The sequence below is a fragment of the Calidris pugnax genome, unplaced genomic scaffold (genome assembly GCF_001431845.1).
Source record: "Calidris pugnax isolate Ruff unplaced genomic scaffold, ASM143184v1 scaffold81, whole genome shotgun sequence".
Taxonomy (NCBI): domain Eukaryota; kingdom Metazoa; phylum Chordata; class Aves; order Charadriiformes; family Scolopacidae; genus Calidris; species Calidris pugnax.
This window is the reverse complement of record NW_015090880.1, coordinates 6,888,062-6,910,413: the sequence shown is the minus strand read 5'-3', so window position 1 is coordinate 6,910,413 and position 22,352 is coordinate 6,888,062. Positions and strand designations below refer to the sequence as shown.

General features: G+C 36.6%; 1 protein-coding gene across 4 annotated transcripts in view; it reads right to left on the bottom strand.

Annotated features, from left to right (window-relative positions):
• SUCLG2 (succinate-CoA ligase, GDP-forming, beta subunit) overlaps window positions 1-22,352 on the bottom strand; it is a 139,153-nt gene that overhangs the window by 56,287 nt on the left and 60,514 nt on the right. For all 4 annotated transcript variants that reach the window (XM_014946839.1, XM_014946842.1, XM_014946840.1 and 1 more), the window contains exons 3-7: window positions 13,813-13,912; window positions 13,594-13,684; window positions 7,796-7,948; window positions 6,738-6,827; window positions 4,248-4,344 (exon numbers count right to left, since the gene is read on the bottom strand). In XM_014946839.1, coding sequence (XP_014802325.1) covers window positions 4,248-4,344; window positions 6,738-6,827; window positions 7,796-7,948; window positions 13,594-13,684; window positions 13,813-13,912 — 531 coding nt within the window. The remainder of the gene's footprint in view (window positions 1-4,247; window positions 4,345-6,737; window positions 6,828-7,795; window positions 7,949-13,593; window positions 13,685-13,812; window positions 13,913-22,352) is intronic.

The window sequence follows — 22,352 nt, the reverse complement described above, 5'->3', positions numbered from 1 at the left end:
AATTTCAGAGAGTTTACTTCCAGTATTTTGAAAGTATGACAGATAGGACAGGTAACAGGTTAGCAATCCAAAGCAATGTTTGGTAACATCATTTAGAGTTGGCCATACAAAATGCTTTCCTTAGCCATATTTTTAATTTATAATGTTGTTAGCTATACACATGTTATTTCCCTAAAGATCTACATTAAAACAACTTTAAGCCAATGTATGTTAAAAACGATCAACAGATGACTTTTAAATAAAGAAAATTTAGAAAGTAAATACAAAACTTCTATCAATGTCAACAGCCTCTATGGTTGCAAAAACAAATTAAAAAGTAGCTAAACTACATTATATAACAGATACCAAATACTAGCTAGTAGACATAATACTCACCAAAAAAACCAACCAGTAGAAGAAATGCATGTAGAGTGAACTGGTTATTTGCCTAATTATAGACTTATTATTTCTATGGGTTTGCACAAACACTCATTAGGTTAAATTGTTTTAAGTAAACGTAAGACTATATACTTTTCATTTCACTATTTAAGTAATTTGATTCATACTCTATCTAGGTTATAATTACTGACTGAGTTATAGATTTAAGTGCCTTTAAGTGCTGCATCCAGAAAAATCCAGTAATTTTTCTTTCTGCTGTGCTTTGATTCATATTGCCGTTGAAACACATACATGGTATGTACGCACCTGCTCATGAACGTTGTACAGGGCTCTGCAACTAGAGGCCAATTAAATCTAAAAGACAACTTTTAGTCTTTGATACAGATACCTGTCAATTAAAATAAATAATCACACTAATTTTTGGTGGACAAATACCCTTTTTTTCTTTTAATATACAATTGCTTAACTGAGGAGAAATTGTCTAAGCAAACAGAAAACAAAACATTTATACAAACAGAAGAATCTCAGTTGTATGTCTTAATTTGCATTGGGTTTTCTTGGTTTGGATTTCTGATGTTGCTGGGTTTTTTGTGTTTTTTTCTAAATGCATTTGATTTGTAACCAATGCCAGATAAAATTAAAACAGGATCAAATTTAGTTTCAGTGACTGCAGTTTCAGAAAACTATTCATAAGTGTTTGCGTATAATAATCTCTCTTGGAAGAGGCTGGATCTTACCTGGTTGACCATTCATGTGTGAATCTGCCAAAAGGAGAAATGTCTGACGTTGGAAGAGGCTGGATCTTACCTGGTTGACCATTCATGTGTGAATCTGCCAAAATGTCTGACATTCATAATATGCTTCTCCTGTACTGGAGATGCTTTAATTTTTTTTTAACAATTAACTAAGACCTATACCATTTCTCTTCTTCAAGCTTTCAGTTCCTTAAGTTGCTAAAACAACTCAAAGCTACAGCAAAGCTGCCGTTTCAGAGCTCTGTTTACCTTAGACATGAACATCCCCAATGTCACATTAATAGAATCTCATTTCTACAGAACATTCGTCTTTAACAAAAGGCCATGCTGTACAAAGTAGCAGGGAAAACACCTATTAATATTTATCAAGCCATTTTCACCATCAAAAGCACATTGTTACATGCATGATAGATTATACAAATGAAATTTCCTTCTAAACAAATACCAAGGAAAGCTCCAACACTTATATTCATAGAGTATTTCTGTTGTTTTTGCTACTAGTGTAGGACTTTTGTCATCTGCCAATTCAAGAGCTTACACTGAGAGCAAACAAAACAAAAAACCCCAAAGAAATTGGCAGTTACAGTCTTCTGACCCAATAGCATTAACAAAGAATTTGCTACAAATTAAACAAAAGGAAGTACATACGACAATGTATTTTCTTATGCAAATTCATGGAAGTGAAAAACACAAAACACAGCAAGAAATAAATCCATCTTAACCGTTACTTTGACAGGAATAATGGTCTTCATACAGAGACTTATATTTTATCATTAGAAATGACTGCATAAAGCTATTCAAATGTTCCTCCATTTGTTTTATCTTTATTCTTCTTTGAGACATTTCAGACGGAGAAACTGCTAGCAAAAAAGAAATAAGGACAGGAAGACTTCTGTGTATGTCTGCAAGTAAGGTGGCTTTCACAGCTTGAAACCCACTCTATTTCTGCTCCTCAGCTTCCTGGATGCGAAACACATGGGGAAAAACCTCAGAGAAAACAGCATAAAAACTCCTACCATCCCTCAAATTAAGCCTTGCTCACTAAATATGCACAGCCATTCCAGAAAAGCTAATTGGCAACTTAACCAAATCAGTTCATTTTTTCCCCCACAGTGCCACCCCACTTCAAATGAGCTAGAAATCGGAGCATAGTGTGCTGAGAAAGAACCTCAAACAAAATACAGTTAAAGCACTTGGTGGACATCATTCTCTCAAGGTAAACTCTGTCCAGAGAGCTAAAGGATTCTGGTGGGAAGAAGACCAAAAAACCCAAACCAAGAAGGATTTTGGTGGCAAGAAGACCAAAAAAACCCAATGAAGAAAAAGGTCTGCTCTCAAAGAAGAATTCTTACATTCAGACTATAAATACATACTTCCATCTTAATTTAACATGAAATCAGTTTATTATGTAAGAAAAAAAATATTGAACATACATTTGATCGTTATCACTGTCTCTGAATTATCCTCATAGACTTTACTAAAACAGATTCCTTTTCATGTTTGTTTTAAAAATGTCCCTTTCCAGTGGGGCATTTTAGTGTCCAGAGCCTATTAAGCTGCGTTAATAAAACAGGGAGGGGCAGGATTTATTTCACATCTTTTAGAGCTTTTCAGAGTTCACTACCAGCAGAATTTTCCTTTTAAGCTGTGGACAATTCTCTGCCAAGTCTTTTGCATTTGGTTTGTTATTAAAAAGGGAAAAACACGGTTGGACAACTGGAAGAGACCACATAGTTTCTAGCCACAATTCAGCTTTTAAATTCCTGACCAACTGAGCCAAAAATACAGATTTTTAGTGAAAAGCTATTTATTTTACAAACTAGCTGTGGGCACATAAAAAGTATTTTAAAAATGCTAATTCTTTCAATTGTACTGACTCCTATGAGGAACTCGTGTTCTTAACTGACATAGCGGTGGCCTTTTTCCAAAAGGCCGCAGAACAGCAATTAAGCAGCCACATTCCTAATGTCCGTTAAAATGAAAAGCTTTCTCTTCCCATTTTCTAATTTCCACTTCAATCTGTAGGCATATCTTATAAAGTTGGTGAAAAGCTGAAGTTGTGTCTTTCTTGACAAACACTGGTAAAGAACACTCAAGAAACACCCACCAGCACTTCCCAACGTCAATGACTTCTCTCAAATCACAAAATGAACTCTACTAGGAAGGGGCTAGTGCTTGGGAACTGCAGCCTTTGACACTGATTTAAACAGATAAATATGAGAAGTTGAGGAGATGAAGGGGAGGTAGCTGAGACTTCAAAGACAAGAAATGAAAAGGGAGGGAGCATGAATTCCGTAAAATATTGGCATTAGGAATGAAACCATGGGTAAAAATGCGCTGTCATCAAATGAAACATGGAGGTGGTAACTCTGATCCACGTGGATCAGCCCTACTCCATTTCAACACACCAAAGCCATCTCTAGTTCCTCCTCTCTTCTCCTCTGTCCAAGTTAATTGGACAAAAATGATAAATGGAAGGGAAGGTTTCAGCTGGAAAACCAACTACTAGAAGGATGTATAAGCAAACCCAGCTCCTTATTTTTACCCTATATCTTCTTAGCACTGTATTCATGGTGGAAACAGATCAACTACCCTTTTTCTTCCCAAGGCACGTAGCTAAGTTCCAGTTTGTTCCAGCAAGAACTTCTCCCGTGCTCTAGTAGGTTGCAGAGTCAGACACTAATAATTTTGTAAAATATTACATTTGTAAAATATTGCATTACAAAATATTGTAAAATGTAAAATAACAAGTTTCTTTCCACACAATCTCAGTAATTCTATCTAGCAGCATTAACAAAAAACCCAAAACAAAACAAAAACTCAAAACAAAACCAAGAAAACTCCAACTTTGTACCCAGAGTAGAAGAGCAGAAAGTGTTGCTGTTTCTCACCAAGCATAACATGTAGAAGCCGATATTTCCAGTATTTAGATGAAATAACAAAAAGGTATTGAAATGTAAAATCTGCCATGGGAATATTTATGAATGTTGCTTAAATTACATTACAAAATGAAATTAATGCAAAGCTGCTGCTACAGCCTTCTATGCAATTTAATTTATAGTTTGCATAAATAAAGAATTATAATGCATTCATTTGTTTCCTTCAGTTTCTTACCTTGCCCTTCTGGAGTTTCACCAAAGGGATTCACTTCAACCTGAGTGGCATCAATTTTCAAGAAAAGATTATACAGCTTCTTAATTTGATCCGCCGCCTAAATTTGATCAAGCGATTTACAATTACCACACAGAAAAATAAAAGTTAATGTTTTCAAGGCAAAGGTAAACCATTATTGATTATTTTTAATGCATTAAATTACACACTAGCTCTAGGTAATTACTGCTTTTATTTCTGTTTTCTTAATCATGTTTATATAGTATCTAAAATAGCTATAATGTAGCATTTTAATGCTGCATAATATTTAGTAAATGTGCATTTAAAGACTTCATGAAGTGGAGATTTTCTATAAAATAAACAGCACAATTACAACGACAAGTTTAATTTGAAAAGTGCCTAATAGTTCATAATGACATATTCTCCAGTACACTGAGATCTAAGTTGCATTTCCATTAATCAGTCTAAATTCAGAAACCATAAAGCACTATGTGCATATTAGTGACTTTAGAAAAAAAATATACATTTCTCCTTCCTACATGAGTCTGAAATGTTTTCTTGAAGAAATTATGTTAGAAGGATGCTTGTTTACTCTTTTAAAGATACTTTTGCTTATTCCTTATTGTTCCTCACCATCTATCTCTGACTGGTTACTGGCTCTGTAGCTAGAATTATTGTTACTGACTACTAACTTCCAAGTCTTTTGTTCTTATAATGTTCTTTTTAATAGAACAACTTAAACAACAGCAACATGAACGTCCATTAAAAGAATCCCTTTGGTTCATTACACACCGACAAGCTCTTAGCTGAAGTAAGTTTGCAGATGAAGAAGTGCACTAATAAAGAACCATTCAGGTTGGTTCCTTCATTACAGATCAGTGAACTGAAGTATACACAAACCAAAAATATTTGGGACCTCTCCTAACACGCAAAGTGAATGAGAATTAAAAAAAAAACAGAAGTCAGCTTTCTCCATCAATGTCATTCATAAGAAAACATTAGGACTGGAAAGATTCAAGCCCAATACTGCACTACATCAGGAAGAACATGGTGAGGGACATTCCCATCTCCCTCCACTGAGTGCTGTCAAGGTTGCACCTGGAATGCTGGGTCCAGTTTTGGGACCAACACGTCTAAGACTCTGTAGAGAGTTACAGTTTGGAAGAAGCATACAAGTTGCTTATGAAGTCTTTCCTGCTCAAAAGTCATCAGCTGAAGCATTCTCAGTAGTTTTCACTTTAAAAAAATTACCAGTTATAAATCTACGCCCACCAAGGCAGCAGTTCCCTTGGCACGGACACTCCAGTTGTTAAAATATCCTCACACCACAAGGGTAAGGCCACCAATGGTGACGTGAGGGAGGAAGTCCCACCGTGCAACCCCACATTGATCCTGGGCAACCTGAAAAGCTGTTGTTGCCCTAGTACACTGCTGTAATTACAACAGAATCGCTTAACTGCTATTAAGGGCTGCTCCATCTTTCAGCACCTTTCTGAGTCAGGCAGCTTAAACATCAACATTTCTCTTTCTCAAGATCTATAGGTATCAAGCCTCTTTGAGGCAAAGCATAAAATCCCAACCTAGAAATAGTGAACATCTATCTAAGCACTAGGATTTGTCTGAATAAAAACTACGTCCCTTTGCTTCAGCAAATTCCTTTGAGTTGATAGCACAAGAAATGCATTCACTGCAGCTTTATTTAAATGTATTGTTGAAAAGTCCATATATTGCTGTTAATTATTAAGTACCAGAACTCTTCAAGGGTTGAAAGGTTCAACATAATAATTCCTCCTCATTAGATATACAGCTAAATCTTCAAATGTGTGTTAATCAACTTAATGATTATGCATTTGTTAATTGCACGGTTGGGATAGAAAATAATTAAAACTGCTGAATTAAAAATAAAGGAGTTCTATAAAAATGAGAGTTTGATGTTATGGAAAAGAAAAAAAGCCAGGCAGAAGTAGCTTAAATAAGCTTCCTCTTCTCTGTAAAATTATTCATAAAGGCAAAATATCTTGCATATTTGTGTACAACATGGAATTCCAATATATACAGAAAAAGTTACTGAAAAGACAACAAGCCAGCAGCCTTTTGCTTTTGAGTTGAAGTTCATTAAAAAAAAAAAAAAAGGCTTAAATTACACTTTTTCTTCTCCCCATATTAAAGACCAAATTTTCAAAAAAAGGTCTACCCATGTAATTTACGGAGCTCCAGTGGAATTCTAATGAAATCAAAAGAATCCCACATGATGTAACAGCATGTTGTCATCAATTGCTTCAAAGACCAGGGACTTTCACTTTGGAACAAAAAGGACCTTATTCAAATTGCTAAAGCCTGATGACAATTACATAGGTGCAATTTGGTATTTAAAACGTTGAAACGGTCCTGATCTAATGCCCACTTAGCTTTTCATGTCCATTCGGAAAGCATTTATTATACATCTGGGCTAAAATGTCTTCAGTAAAAACTAAGGGAGTTGAGTCAAGTTACCTGCTGTTGCAAAGGTCCTTTGAATCCCAAATTTTTTGCCATCTGCAATGCCTGATGATCCTTTATGCCTTCAAAAATATCTATTTCCTCCTGTAACAATAACATGCATAAATATAACTAAATATTCAATTTGAATGGAGATTTATAACTTCAAAAGGAAACCACTTAGTATACATTTGCAAATTAGCAATTAAAGCATGGCTGTTTGCCAAAACTCTCCGAGACCGAGGCTATAGCAGCTGCCTATAGGGTATGTTATAATTACCACACCAACTATGAAACAGTCTTTCCAAAAAATATATAATTCTTCAGGGTGGCATGCTGACAAGACAATGTGACACCAGTTTTCACTTTTAATTACTGTACAGATGGCGTTGACGAATATTTAGTCTGTTAATTTTTATGACATCTTCTGGAATATTTTCAAGGCGGTGGTGTCACTGCCCAGTAACACTGTGAAGTTTATATAATTTTAAAATGCACATTAAATATTTTTACAATTTTTTGAATAATTATACTTGATTGCATCAATTATTTTCCCAGATGACTAACTTGTCTGCTCATTATCATGCCACAGTAACATAAAAAAACCCCTTAAATATAGTCATTGTTAAGAAAGCAATTACAACAGTTGGATTTTAGATGCAGAAGTTATCCAGGTACAAAGAAATAATTAACAGCTCTGTCAATTAGAAAAAAAACAACTACAGAAACAATAACCATATTGGCATTGACCAACTTGTGAAAAAATTGTATACATTCCTGAAAGTGAAATTCACTCATAAAACATTCCAGATATTAAGTTTAACATATCATAAACCAGACAGATTTCAGTTCTTTTTCTAAATTAAGCTGGAGACACAAACACTAACAAAACATTCTTCATTCATCTACTAGATGACAATCTGATCCCCTATCTGATGAAAAACAATTTTAATGGTTCTTACTGCCTTCTTTCCATACATGGAAGAAGGAGAAATGGAAGGAGAAAGGGGAGAAATAAATTATTTTGGATAAAAGACAAGGAAAATTTTTAGCCTAAAATATTACTTCAATACCTTAAAGATAAGTTCTGGGCTAGTAACTGCAACTTCTTCTATGTCAACACCACCCTGTGGACTGCCAACCATAACAGGTCCATTGCAGGCTCTGTCCATCAAAATTGCAAAGTACGTTTCCCTGGAAATATTCAGCGCTTCTGCAACCATCACCTAAAAATGAATACAGGGAAGGAAAGAAAACAGCAACAGTTCTGAGTGGTCCATCCAGCTGGTGACAATCTGAACACAGCTTTGCTTCTTTGAGGTGTCAAGAGTAGTGAATGTCATAAAATCTTTTGCAATGTAAAAAAGCAATTAAAAGTTAACAGAACCAATAAGGGACAGTATTTCCCTCTGCTGTGATCAAGCAGAGAACATTGTGGCTCACGATTTCTGCATTGCCTTAAAATGCAGCAGTTTCATACTTGCTATCCTGAAAAGAAACCTTTGTTTCATTGCTTTTACAATATTACAACCCAGTGATTGTTTTTCCCAAGAAATCCTCTCTCCCTAAATGAGAGACTCCCTTCATGCCACTGTTGTCACTGGGGCACATCACACCCTAATTGTTGGGGTTTTCCCAAGAAAAGAATGGGAGCTGCTGCTGTGTTGGTAAACTGGACCTCCATATGACCTTTTTATTCCCAACAAGCACTTTAAGATGCTGCCCCCAGAAAACTTTTAGTCACAAGGGACTACAGTCTTGCAAATCACATAGGTGTAAGAGAGGGTACACTGACTTTCAGATGCATGGCATCAGTAGCCCTGCTCCTCACCAGCGAAGCCTCAGACTTAATTTCTCTCCCTTGTTCTGACAGAAGGTCATCCTACACTTCCAATCTCAGCACTGAATTCCTGCCCTGCCTAAATATCTCCTAAGGAAACGGGTCTACAGATAATTCTGCCACCCAGCTTTTTACTTTCAGTTTGGAGAGAGACAAGTGGATGTGTAACCTTGGGATACTGGCATATTCTAGAAACATAAAAATGTATTTTTCCAAAGAGCTACTCATTTTATTTATTACTATAAACTACAGAGCTCTTTCCCACTAATATCTGACAGACAGCTTAGCATGCAACAAAAAAGATGATTCAAATCCTGTATGTTGGGAATCAGCAAGTACTCACATTAAAATTAGGGGGGAAACGGTCCATAGAAGTTTTTGTTACCATTTTTTCTCTCCTACCAAAAATACGCCAAAGCCAAAGTTCAACTTGGAAGTTGAGGAGCCACCTCTGCCATTTCATTAGCATGACAGTTTCTCCTTCAAAAATCAACTACATTCTTTCCTTAGCAGAGCTACTATTTACTATCTTTCAACGGAAATAGTAGAAATCAGGAAAATCACTTCCCCAGGATTAATATAATTCATATAATATATTGAAAAGGATTAAGTCTGTTTATAAAGCAACAGTTTTGAATCATTTTTGTAGGCAAAAATTATCACTCTGAATGAAACATAAGGTGAAATTCATTCTATCAGTCAGCAGTTCAAACTCCTTAGATCAGAGAGGCACGTATACAACTGCAGTCTTGAAACTCTGCCTACCCGACAAGATGTGTTCCATCAAATAAGTATTCCTGGGGTTTTCATAGTTCAAGGACTATAAACAAGAAAGATGCACTATACTTTCACCCAAGTCACTTTTTTTGACATTCTGCTCCAGAGTACATATGAAAGAATGTACTTACCTTCTGTCAGGCTGTACATCTTAACACAACAGAAAAAAAAAGGTAAGAGACAAGGAATTACATACAGCCTTGTGTGCTCAGAATGAAAGAAAAGATGCTATTTCTTTACGGGATTTTTTTTGACTTGGAAGAAATTTTCTTTATAGTAATTTTGTTTCCTTCTACTTTTACCTTGCTTTATTCATAGAACATAGGGTGATGTAAAGGAACAGATCAAATAAGCGACTGTTCAAAAGCAAACTACGGAAAACTAGGGTGAAGGAGACAACTAAGAACTACTATACTACTAAAAAGCATCTATTTTAGGCTACTATAAAGGGATGCTAAAAGCCAACTTCGGAAAATTGCTCAGCTACCTCCCAGGGTTTATCAAATTAACAAATGCTAGTCTCTTTACCTGCGTGCATGTTTTCACCTTCTTACATATCCTGCATCAATGTATCTGAAAAACGTGAGTCAATTGTTTTAGACATAGGTCAAATAAAAGCAGCTCGTCCTACTGGGTCTTGTTCAAGTTGTTCAGTTTCCAGAGTGCTCAGGATCAGGGCCAGACTTTGGATGGGAGTCCACTCAATGAGTCTTGAGGAACACATTTGCAAGCACAGCAGGTGGAACTTACATTATTAAATCAGGTATCTTTTCAACTGCTACTTCCGACCCCAGTGATTGTCCCCACTTCTGCTAATTAAGCACATCAACTTCATGAAATACTTCTCTGTCTTAATTCACAAAAATACTGAGAGTTTATGATTATGTAGTAGGGAGGCTTATGGAAGAGTGAAAATTGTCAGACTGTGCAACATCTCTCATTTCTCTCAACAAAACAGAGTTCCTTTCCTTCACCATCCTCCCTGTTTGATGCAGAGCAAAGCCAGGGAAACTGGTGTTCAAGGTCTTTAAATATTATTTCTTAAAGTCTACCTATCATTGACATGACAAAACTAATGCAAACACATTAATGAACAGATTAGAGTAGTGAAATTGAATCTACAGACTGTTGACTTCTCATATTTTATCTGTTTTCCTTATGATAAAGAATGTGGAGCATCATTATCTGTTTACCAAATAAGGTTTATATTTAAAATGTCCTGGGGGGGTGTAATCAGTTTTCTTTAAAACTTCCTGATAACTTCAAGCTTTCCTTCTTAAAAACAAATCATTACCTAAAAGTTTAAGTCACACATCTAATTTCATGAGGGTAACTCTAACAGCTCTTTTATACTGAATCAATTATTCAAAATGTTAATTCTGTTATTGCTTGGAGAGAAAACACAGGTAGCAAATTCTCAGGTTGTCATGATAAGAGACGACTGACTTCTCAGATAACCAGCCTCTCCAAATTCCAGGCTGCCATAAGAGGATTTTATGTAAACTCACAAAATAGCTTCCAAGTTACAAGGGAATTTATTTAAGAAACATCAATCTAAAGAAGCACAAACACGTTTTAAATTCTGTAGTTGGTGCACAATCTGAGAAAGAAAGCTGAAAACTCCATTTTCTGCTTCATAATTATTCTAATTGTAGAAAATTTCTGTCTTTTATTCCTTCCTTACAAATATATGTAAAAGGCACGTGACTTCCTCTCCCTGAAACTAGCTCATTGTTTGCCTCACAGAAAGTGACTTAATAACTATTTTTCTCCTGAAAAATGTTTTATTACCTGATTTTTTTTAAAACATATGAGTTCACTCAAACTTTCCAGAACAACAAAAAACTTTAAAAACCACAAAACCTAAACCCATGCCTTTTCTTGTCTTCTTGAACTGCAGTTTTCTTTGAGCACACGTACACACAGGTATTCTTCCATACACACAGAGAGAGAGAGAGCATATGCCTTGAGACAGAACAAAAACGACAACTGTTAATTCTCAACTTCCCACTGCTCTTAGCAAGCTCGAAGACTCTGCCGGGCATGTTCTGAGCACTAACTACTCACTGCATTAAATGATGTCTCAGACATAGCTAAACTCATGCCTTCAATCATATCACTGGAGTTTGCCCCCTGATTAAAATTTCAGTCCTGATACTATAAACCTGAATGGTTCCACTCTAACTTCTTTGAAGATCCAAGAGTGAGTTGAATTTGGAAAAGAGAAAACCTTTTAAAAGACCCTATTTTTTCAGGAAGATGGTCTTTTGATGACCTAGATGCATAATTTTAAACATGCTTTCTTCACTTTCTAACAAGCAATGGGGAAATCATTAACATACCATTGGCCAAGGTGTTATATAATTCATTTCAAACAGCGTGTATGCTCTTACCCTAAATTAAGACGAATTAAAATCTCAACACCAAAAATACAAAACAAGCTAGTACATTGTTATACCTGTGTGTGATGAAGATATGAATTGGTTTAGGGCTTTTAAAAGCCAACTGTATAACCAGAATGGATGCCTATGACAATAGATGATTAAGTTCTCCCAACGAAAAGCATCACACATCGTGCATCAACATTAGAACACCTGCAAGCTCTGTCCTGAAAAGTTTCCATGTAACTCTATAGCAAAGGAAAAATACACAGTCTATCCAGGAGATATACTTTCCTGTACCACCAAAATAAGTATCAGAAGTTCAGTGGGCACAAACTGCACCTTAAACTTTACATACACCCTCGCTGATTACTCTTGACCATTGCTTATTCCTACAAGCAACGTGTGGGTGGGGAAGGAAGCAATTATAAGTTAAATCTTCTATAACTATTCTATAAACGGCACAAAAGTCATCTTAACACAAATCCTTTAAAAAACCCATTTCAAGAACCCCCAACACCCCCCTTTTTTCATTTCTATCAATTTCAAAGAAAATTAGAAATTTATTTTTCAGAACTGAACATGTAAATGAATGAACAAACTTGCACTCAGACAAAAGACTGTACTGATGTATTCAAAGTAGTTCAACTTGGGCAAAAGATGAAAACCAAAGAATTTATAAAAGAAAGCTGCTTTTACAGTACAAATTTTTCAAAGAAGGGTGCCCTAATATGGGAAATGTATACCCTTTTTTATATCCTTAGTATTATCACAATTTCTGGCAGACATGCCTTAATGGTAATACGGTTCCTTCTTTTGAATATCTAGTATTTCTTTCTAATTTCTAGTATTTCTAACTACAAGGAGAGATGGTAATCTGCTCTCCTTGCTCCTCAAGAGAAGAACCACCTGAGCACCCTCCTCCAGCCCTCATTATACAGTATCTTTTCAGACAGGTGTTCCCCTTCTATGCTAATACACCGAGCTGTTCACAGTATATTAAAAGTGAACTGCAGTTCTTTTCAGCTTATGCCAAATTATCTCCCGGCATTAAATCCAGTGTGGCTCTTGACTACATACCTGTATGAAGATCCTTGCTTGGTAAAACAAAATGAGAGATAAAAATATATATAGTAGGCACCTGTTAGGATTTCCTGACTTACAGAATTTTACTAAGGTAAAGAAGGACCTTGCTGAAGGGCCGTCTGTGCTGCTCTTATTCAGGCCAATACACAACAATACGTTTATGCTGATGTAAATCTTGAACCTTGCAGCATCCACCATCAGACGTAAATGAATTGTCACATATTAGGTGAGCCACTACCATGACAACTTTTTATTCTGTATCCTCATCAAGTTAGGAAGAATCTACTTTTAGACACTTTATTTTTTTTTTTTTTTTCAAATTGAGATCATTCTCTTATAAAGTCATTTGTCAATATCTTTAATAACAGCTGCCCAAAGCTGCTAATGAATGAAATATGGATATTATTATTATTACTATAGATAATAATTTTCATATTACTTCTCTAAGCAGAACATCCATAAGCATGTACAGTTAATTCTATATACAGTTACTCTAGCATTTAGTATGTATTTAATGAAGGATAAAGCTATGACAAAGATTCCATTCAACACAGGTAGTAAAACTAAATTAATTTTTCCACTACTAGGTATGCTGAAATTGATAGACAAAATACATACACACAAGGAAAGAAAAAGTAACTTTTTTTTTTCCTTTCATCGACTAGATGCAATTAATTAGGCACTAGAAAAGGAATGAAAAAAACAAATCCGTGTTATATACCCCAGCATATTAGTGCAAAATTGCAGCTGAACACAGTCCTCAACTTTCAAGAGGCAAAAATCTTACCTTTTTAACTGTCACACCATCCTTTGGAGTTTGCTTTGTTGACAGATTGTACCCAATCATCTGTTTCGCAAGCTGTTCAACAATCTTAGGGCTACAAACAAAGGAAGAAGGTTAGTTTATTGAAAGATATTAAAAGAAACAGTCACACAGCTATTGTAAACAGCTTAAATATTACAACAGAAGCAATTTATTTATGCTTTTTCAATTTTAAAAACTTACTCTTTAGTTAGATGGACTCCTCCTTTCAATCCACTATTGAAAATACCTTTTCCTCTTCCTCCAGCCAGAATCTGTGCCTTGAGAACAATTTCCTTTGCCTCTGTAGAAGAAAAACACATTGCTATTCTATCTTGTGTCATTTATCGGGCTTGTTAGTGTAAGTTTAAAAAGCATTTCCAGGTTAGACTCTTCAAAAAAACCCAAAAAACAAACATGTAAGTTTAAAAAGCATTTCCAGGTTAGACTCTTCAAAAAAAAAACCAAACCAAAACAAACGAGAAGTTGTTCATAACTAGTGAGTAATAAAACACGAGTCAATTCAGCATTTTTATAAAGTGACCTTGCAAAAAGGACTTGTTCAAGAAGTAAAAAAAAAAATAAAATACACTACTTATTAGCTGGATAAATATGTCATTATTTAGATCAAAATTACACTATTAATGCCATATGGCATGCACAACAAACCACATAACCAGCGTACAGTTTGATGGCTTACACTCTGACACAGTGCTTAAAACATGAATTAGATCGTATTTTGTCTTGAGTGCACCACAAAGGAAAGCCCATCAAGGGAAACAAATCCCATCCCTTGCTCTGAACACCTGTAGGCAAAGCTACGGATGTGGTCCTGGCAGCAGAAATCCCCATCTCCAGAGGGCAGGTGAGTGTAGGGCAAGGGCAGTAGCTGTGGAAACACGTTCATCTGTTTGTGAGGCATCACTCGGATCTTTAGCAATGTGAGTACAACAGCATCTCAGTAACAAGAAAATGCAGCAAGACACAGTGACAAAAGTAATTACAGAGTAAAACGGGGGAAAAGAAAATAACCCAACCAAACAAAAACATCACTCATGACCTCTGCAGCTCCATGGACCACAGCAGCTTCTTGAACCAGAGAGACCTGTCAGGTACCTGTAAGATGTTTATATACCAAGTGCTGTCACTTTGCACATTTATCATAACACTGACAGGTATTTTGCAAAGTCTGAAATCCTAATATTAACATATTATTAAGTGGTGCCAAAAAAAAAGGCTAACATTGTTATCCTTTTGTGATTGAGTCAATTCCCTCTGAAGCCTGTGGAAATGATTTCAGTGATGTTTGGATTAGGTCACACCTTGAATCACAATATTCTATGCAAATACACAAGAAAACGTGAGAATCTATTGCTAAATTGTCAGATTTACTGTTGAAGTGGCACAGAGGAAACAAGCAAATACAGGCTTTCCAGGTTTGTACTACATAAAAATACTTTACAAATGATTAAACATAAATTTGGAGGTGTGGCAATTTTTGTTGCAGATCAGCTCTGACAGCGTCATTTCAAAGTTCCACTGTAATAAATTTCAGCAACTATAAAAAAAAAAATTGGATCTTTGGATAGAATAAATATTATGAAAGAAATATTCTGTTTCCTGTATTAAGACAGAAACACATTTCCAATATAGCTATTGGCAGCGCTGTACTAAGAGATGCCTGATTCCCAAGCGTTTCAATGTAAAATCCCACCACATTTTTAACCATTCAGTAACATTTGACACACATCATTCTGCACCTTAAAAGCGCCCGCCTTGAAAATACTTTGTGCATTCCCATATATTCATGTTCTAGGCTCGCTATTATTCATGCCACTGCAAGGCAGATAACAAGGAAATTTAAATGCAACAAAAAGTTTTATATCAAGGGTTTCCTAAGCGCACAAATTGAGATGAATTAAAACTATAAATCACTTTCCAACCTGCAGCAGCAAACTCTACAATCACAAGAGCTGCTGTGATAAAGAATCTAATATAGTTTTGTTAATAGATGCTTCAAGCATTTAATTAGATGGGGTTTAGGTGCCAACCATCCCGACAACGTGAGTTTTGGCTGTCAGTGATACGTGATAGCAATTATGTGAGTGATCATTACCCTCCCTCCAAACCAGCCTGCTGCACCAGCATTGATTATCTTCTTCAGTTGGCTACAACAAATGAAGTTTGAGAAAGGAATTAATGCGTACATTTTTATAATCCACTAGAGGACTATCAAGGCGATACAATAACTTCAGAAAAACAACTATCAAAAACACAAGCAAACGCACTAGAAAGTGAGCACAACCATGTACAGATTAGACCTGAAGAACTAATCAATACAGCAGCTCAGCAGAGCACAGTCCAGCAGGTTCTTCTTGCCCTGGGGGAAACCAACAGGAAGCAATTTAATTCAATATTTACCCAACCTCTGTAAAATGAAATAAACCAGCCAGATCTTATTTTACAGTAACTAGGCTTGATCATTTAGTACTTACCAAGTTGATTCACTACGTAACACCACCAGTTTATTTAAAGAGCCAATTTCCAGAAACGCTCACACAAAGATTTTATGCTCTCTTCTGCCCGAATTCCCAAATTATGTTACAAAAGACTACCCCAAAATAAAAATGTGGTTTTAGTTGGAATATATAAAATAACTCACCTTCACTTGTAGGGTCTGATAAAAATAAAATAAAAATCTACATAGCACTATGTAAATTCTGTATTAAACTAATCAAAAACAAAAAGCTGTAATTAATTTCCATTAGCACCCTTCCAAACTGCTGCAGTAACACTGGGAAAATGTTTAAGCGGGGATGTGTAGCTATAAATACTAGATTTGAAGAGAACCCAGCACAAGCAACATGTCTTTCCGCCACCATGAAGTACAGTACAACATTTTCAACAGCACTGCATTTGGTAATCAAGGCTTCGGCGAATTTCTGTTGGTGTCCATTGACTGACAAGCCTTTGTGTAAGTTAAAAAAAACAAGACAAAAAGACAAAATTCAAAAACCAAACCCAAGTGACAAAACAGACTGCTTCTTAAGAGTGTGTAAATATTTTTTTTTTTTTTTTGGTCACAGATTTAAAACAATACAAAAAAAAGACTGCTTTTAAGTGTCACTAATTTAGCAGCAAATAGCCGCAAACTGCTCCATGCGGATTAATGATGCAATTCTGGTAACAGCATGTGTTCTTAACTAATTATAACTTGAATACATTAATATCTCAGACTTAAAGTTGATTCACTGGATCTCTTATTTCATTTTCCTACAGAAAAAGAGAGACATGAAAATTTCCAAAGAGTCCTTTAAAGCAATGGAGCAAAATGCAGCTTGTCCCTAAGTCAGATGCCAATAAATAAGCAAGACCTTTACCCCTTCGAAAAGTCCTGAGTTTAAAATTTCACAACTGTCGTTGGGTCTAACCGCTTTTCTAAAAAAAACAAGTAAGTCTAACCACAAAGGAAAAAAAAAACTTAAGTGCTTTTCTTTTAAATAAATTCAGATGTTTCAGCAGAGCAGAATATAACAAACATCCTCTGCATTGCATTCAACGCTACATCTCCTCGCCTTCAGTCAGCGCCGTGCATACCAATGGCAGGGATACTCCTTGCAATTCTAACAGGCTCAGCTCTATAATGAAAGCCTATTTAAAATCAATAAAATCAGTCCTGCTTTGGGGAGCTATGATTACTCTGGTCCACTGGTACTGCTCGCAGCAAAAATGAACAGCTTGTTCTCAGCCCACTGCTGTGTATATTTAACTACTGAATTCTTGATCGCGGAACAATATACTGAGAAGCACAGCTCTGCTCGTGATATGGTATGCTAATTTATTACCTGTGAACAACTTTCCATTATTATTGATACGACTGTGTGATTGCAAATTAGGCGTGTTAACAATTACATTAAAATGTGCCGCAGCTTATCAAAAATAAACTACTGTAAAGAAGAGAGGATGTAGGACCGCATGGCAATAGGATCACTCTTGCCTGTTTATGAACAAAAGATTTTCTGGCAGTGAGTCCTGGGGAGCACTTTGGCAAGGGAGCCTACAGAATCTGAGGATGGGACTAAAAGGGAGGAGGTCTCACATGAAATCCTCATCACATTTCTGTCCCACCAGCTGACTTCCAGCAATTTGGCTTTTCTATCTCCATGGGCACCGTGAAAATGAATTAGTGTCTGCACCTCTTTTAAAAATGCAGAACCCAATTTAGTATTATATTAGTGTATTTTTACCCCAGTATAAAGCAAGTGATCACAGAAGGGTTGACTCCAAACCCTGGAAGCACCGTAAGTACTGCAGCAGCAGCAAAGTGTCACTGGACCTCTGTTGTAATGAGCTTTGTACACATTGCGAAATAGATGGAAGCAACCCAGTCTGATGGGAGCTGTGCAATGAAGACTGAGGACATGCCAAATCAACATCCTACAGAAGCACTGTCTCCTTAAGGACCCAAATGTGAGCATAAACACCGAGTTTATAAACATAGGAGAGCTGCTCCCTCAAGGCAGCAGGTTGACAAGACCCCTCCTCTATCCTTCAGCAGGCACAGGAGGACCCCAGCCCAGTGCAGCTAGGCAGATACCAACTAGTTTCAAGAGCTTTACTAGTGACCCTTCTTTACCTAAAGTCATTAAGCTCGGCTTGATGACCAGAGCTCTTTGAGCACATCCTCCTTCCCAAAGTTCCAAAAGAGCCAGAGAGAGTACATGAGTCTGGAACCACCTCCAAATTCTCCACCTCTACAAAGAGGCAGAGGCCGATCTAATGACATATTTACCTGGTAAGACTCCTCTGAAGGACAGAGGTCACTGTTAGGTTTGGACACATGCAACTTCAAGCTTTCCTGTGGCCCATCAACATCTTTTTCATGGTTATCTAGAATGTTACTCCACTAAGGACTGACTGGGACCCTCAGTGGGTGACTGATTCCATGTCCCTGCCACCTATGCTAGACACCGATTTCCTAAAACACGGCAGTAAATTCAGTGTTTCCCTTCCCAAAGCAAAGATTTTTCTCCCCATTCTGCTTTACAATTTAGCTTTCATAACAAGAGACTTGAGGAAAACAGGGCAGATACTAAAGATATATTCTGACAGCAATTCTACTTCATTTTGGATAGCAGAAAAACACGACATCAGCAACACCCAGAATGTCTACAAGCCATTCCTGTTTCAGTTTTCTCAGTGGTGTTGATGCAAAACCTCAATTGTCCTGTAAGGGTTCTGGCTAACCTCTCCCAAACTGCAGCTCTGCAGCTCAGAGCTTGTCTTCCAAAATATGGGGTTCCCCTTACAAGCCCTGAAAGGGTCAAGTTTGGGTTGGTTTGGTTTTTATTTTTACCTATCTCCATCTGATCCAACAGTAAGGAAATCTACTTTTTGGGTCTCACCCATTCTGTTCTATTGTTGTTGCTTGCTTCTTTCTTGGTTTAATGCTACTACTGCTACCACCTGAGTTTCTAGCTTCCCTTTGGGAAAGGCTGACTTTAATTAATTTTCCAAATTTTAGCCATCCTGTTCTACTGCTCAGGCAAGACCCTGTCAGGTGCTTATTAATTTTTAACAATACTCCTGTCCAGAGACACTCTGGTGTACTTACTTCAGCATGAGAGAGAAGAGAGAAGAATAAAATTTGTGAAGAAGATCGTAATAAACATAATACAGTCACAAAAAACGGTAATAAAGCTTAATTCCCAAACTGAACGCTGAATCTTAAAGTTGCTGTAATGACTTTTCACGTTTGGGTCTCTTCAAGCAAACTTGCTCTGAAATCTGAGACAGCTTTTCCCAAGGAGCAAGTATTGTTCCCACTTCTACTGCTCCTCATCTCCTGAGTACTCCAGGGATGCGGCGTCTGAGAGTCCCCACGCTCTGCCAAATAAGCAGATTGAGATGGGAGAGCGAAGCTGTCCTCAAGAAGGTACCTCCCACATCTACAGAACTATTGGTGTGCTTAAAGGTCTTTAGAATGAAGTTAAACAATTGATTTCCACCACCACCCCCCTTTAATTTTAATTTAAATTCCCTTTGTCTCTTATTTTCATCCTTCTACTCTGTAACACCAAAAAGAATTCTGTTCTTACACGCCTAGTTTCTGCAGCCTTTGGTTTTCAGACTAGTTTAGAATTGAAGTTAAATAAATCATCCTTTTTATAACACCATACTTTTGAATGTATTGTATATTTATTGCTAGATTATAAGCCTCATTAAAATCTATAATGATAAATTAGTCAGTCTCTTGATTCTGTCACTACTGTTATTAATTGCTTTCATAACCATTACTACACACTTCACTGGTGATAAAAATTTTAAAGCTAGTTAAAAATCAGCTAAGCTAAAGCTCACTCTTAATATTGCACTCTTAAACCTTCTCAGAGCAAGAGAAGGTAATCAAGTATTCACACATCCTACATTTAAGTTAAACCTGATAAATTGCTTATACAGCAAACAGAGCCTCACTAGATCCAGCAGCATCACTATAAGATAGAAAAATAAGCATATTAAGGCAGGGATCAAAAAAAAAATAGTTCTCACATTAAAATTCTTCATTGTATGCGCTTGTTTAAAACTCCATGGGATATCTTATTTCTGATATTTTCCAGCCTTTAACAATTTCTCTTTTCAACCTAAGTTTTCATTATTTTTAACGTAGATTTCCTCTGTAGTAGACACAGGGTTTAGGAACTACTCTTTGTCATATTTGTTGACAAACTCAAGAGGAGACGCGATTTGAAAATTCAATCAGGAGGGGGACAAGCTTATCATTTGGTGGAAAAGCACTGAATTCGATCAACAAGTGAGCAGAAGCTTCTTCTGGCAGCTCTCAGGCAATATCCATTCTATGGGTAACACAGAGAAGGTCCCTTTCCATAACGGCAATGTCAACCTGGCATCCTGCAGCATGTTGCATGGTAAATACTGAACAAAATGGAAAGACTCATGCAAACTGACACAGTGCTCTCCTGCCATTATACCCACCACTTTTATTCTGATGATTTCACTTTAAGACTGTAAAAGTAAGAAAAAAATGCTGTTCCTCATGCCTTAGTTGTGATCCCTATTACCTGACAGCACCACGGAAGCTTCTCAGGACAACTTATAATGCACTGAGAAATATGGGCATGCAAAATCGTGTGGTTTTGTAGACTTGGAATGTAGCTGTTTTCCTTATAAATATGAAATGCATAGATACATCAAAAGACTTGCTTTCTAAAACCAGTCATTTAAAAATATGACATTTTACGAGATTTTTAGCAAGTCATTGCTCTCCACCCTCCCCTTTTCCCTAAAGTACCAAAAAAAAAGTTATAGTGAAATTAATATCCTGTCAGTTTTCTTTGTATCTTCACCTTTTAAAGCTTGCAGAGATTTCAAGTTTTCCTCGCCAAAATACCCTGCAAACTTTTTTTTTTTTTTTAAATAAAACATATTCTAAAGTTAGCATAACTCAGGCAATTCAACCGTATCCTAAACTCTTGATTGAATACCATAGCACCATTTGTTTTAATGCAATTCAGAGAACAGGTTTTATGCAATCTGTAGTGTTGAAGTCAAGCAGTCATTAAGAACAAACACTGTTCTCGCCCCTCGCTGCAACAATACACACACCTGTTTTCCTGGAACGCTTTCAAAATTTCATTCTTTGTGATTACGTGTAAGGCACAAAAGACAAAAAGTCTTCTCCGACTGCTTCTAATTCTTTTATCCATTATTGAACTGCAGAGATTATTTTGGAAAAAAAAAAGAAAAGGACTTAGTGGAAAATATATAAAAACTGGGGAGCATACATTAGGTTTTTCATAATTCACTTTAAAGCATAAGAGTTTTAGTAAAAGGTATTTGAAACATGGAGTACAAAATAAGAAACCTAAGCAAAAAACTAGGGAATTCACATGGCAAAAAAGCAAGTAAATATGTAGAGAGTAAAGACAACGGCAACATTACCACCATTACTTAAAAAGCGTTAACAAATTCATAATGTAATATATGTGGCAGCTTAACCCCGTTCAAATACAGCTTGATTGTTTGTCCTTTGCTGGGCACAGTCTTTATATACAGACCTGCTACATCCAGCAAGTTCCTTTTAAAATAAGCATTAAAATGGAGAGTAAAGCTAAAAGAAATATGGAGCACATGGCACAGTGGTGGCTGGGCACACAACCAGCAGCCTTCAAAAGGACGAGGAACAGGCCACGTGCTAAAAGGGAGGCATCTGAAGGTGGAGCAACTTTAGATCCAGCTTCTGCCAATCCCTGGGCAGGACTAAGCCCCTTCAAAGGGTTTAATCATCTTTTACTGCCTTGTAAATACCTGGACAAACTGACCCGAGAGCTCAACGTACACATGCACCACCCAGGCTCAGGGGACCTCCCTGGTACTCGACACCACATCAGCTGTGGTCATTTCTCCTCTTCACGATAATCTGGAGTGACAAAATACTGATGCTTTCATCAAACAGGTAGTTATCTGCTTAATTTTAAGCATACAGTAATGCCAGCTTGGCAGTGGAGTGCGTGCATAAATATTTCCCTGAGTGGGGCTTTGACATGTTCATGAATAATTTGTTAATGAAGCTCCAAACTTAAAGCTCTTCTATGGTTTGCATTTCTACCCAAAGCGATGAAAATACTGAACAGCTCTTAGCTGAAAATTTACATTTCCAGCAAATTAACATTTCCCTCTCAGAAACAGTTACCATTAAACAATTCTGCTCAACCTCTTCGCCTTAT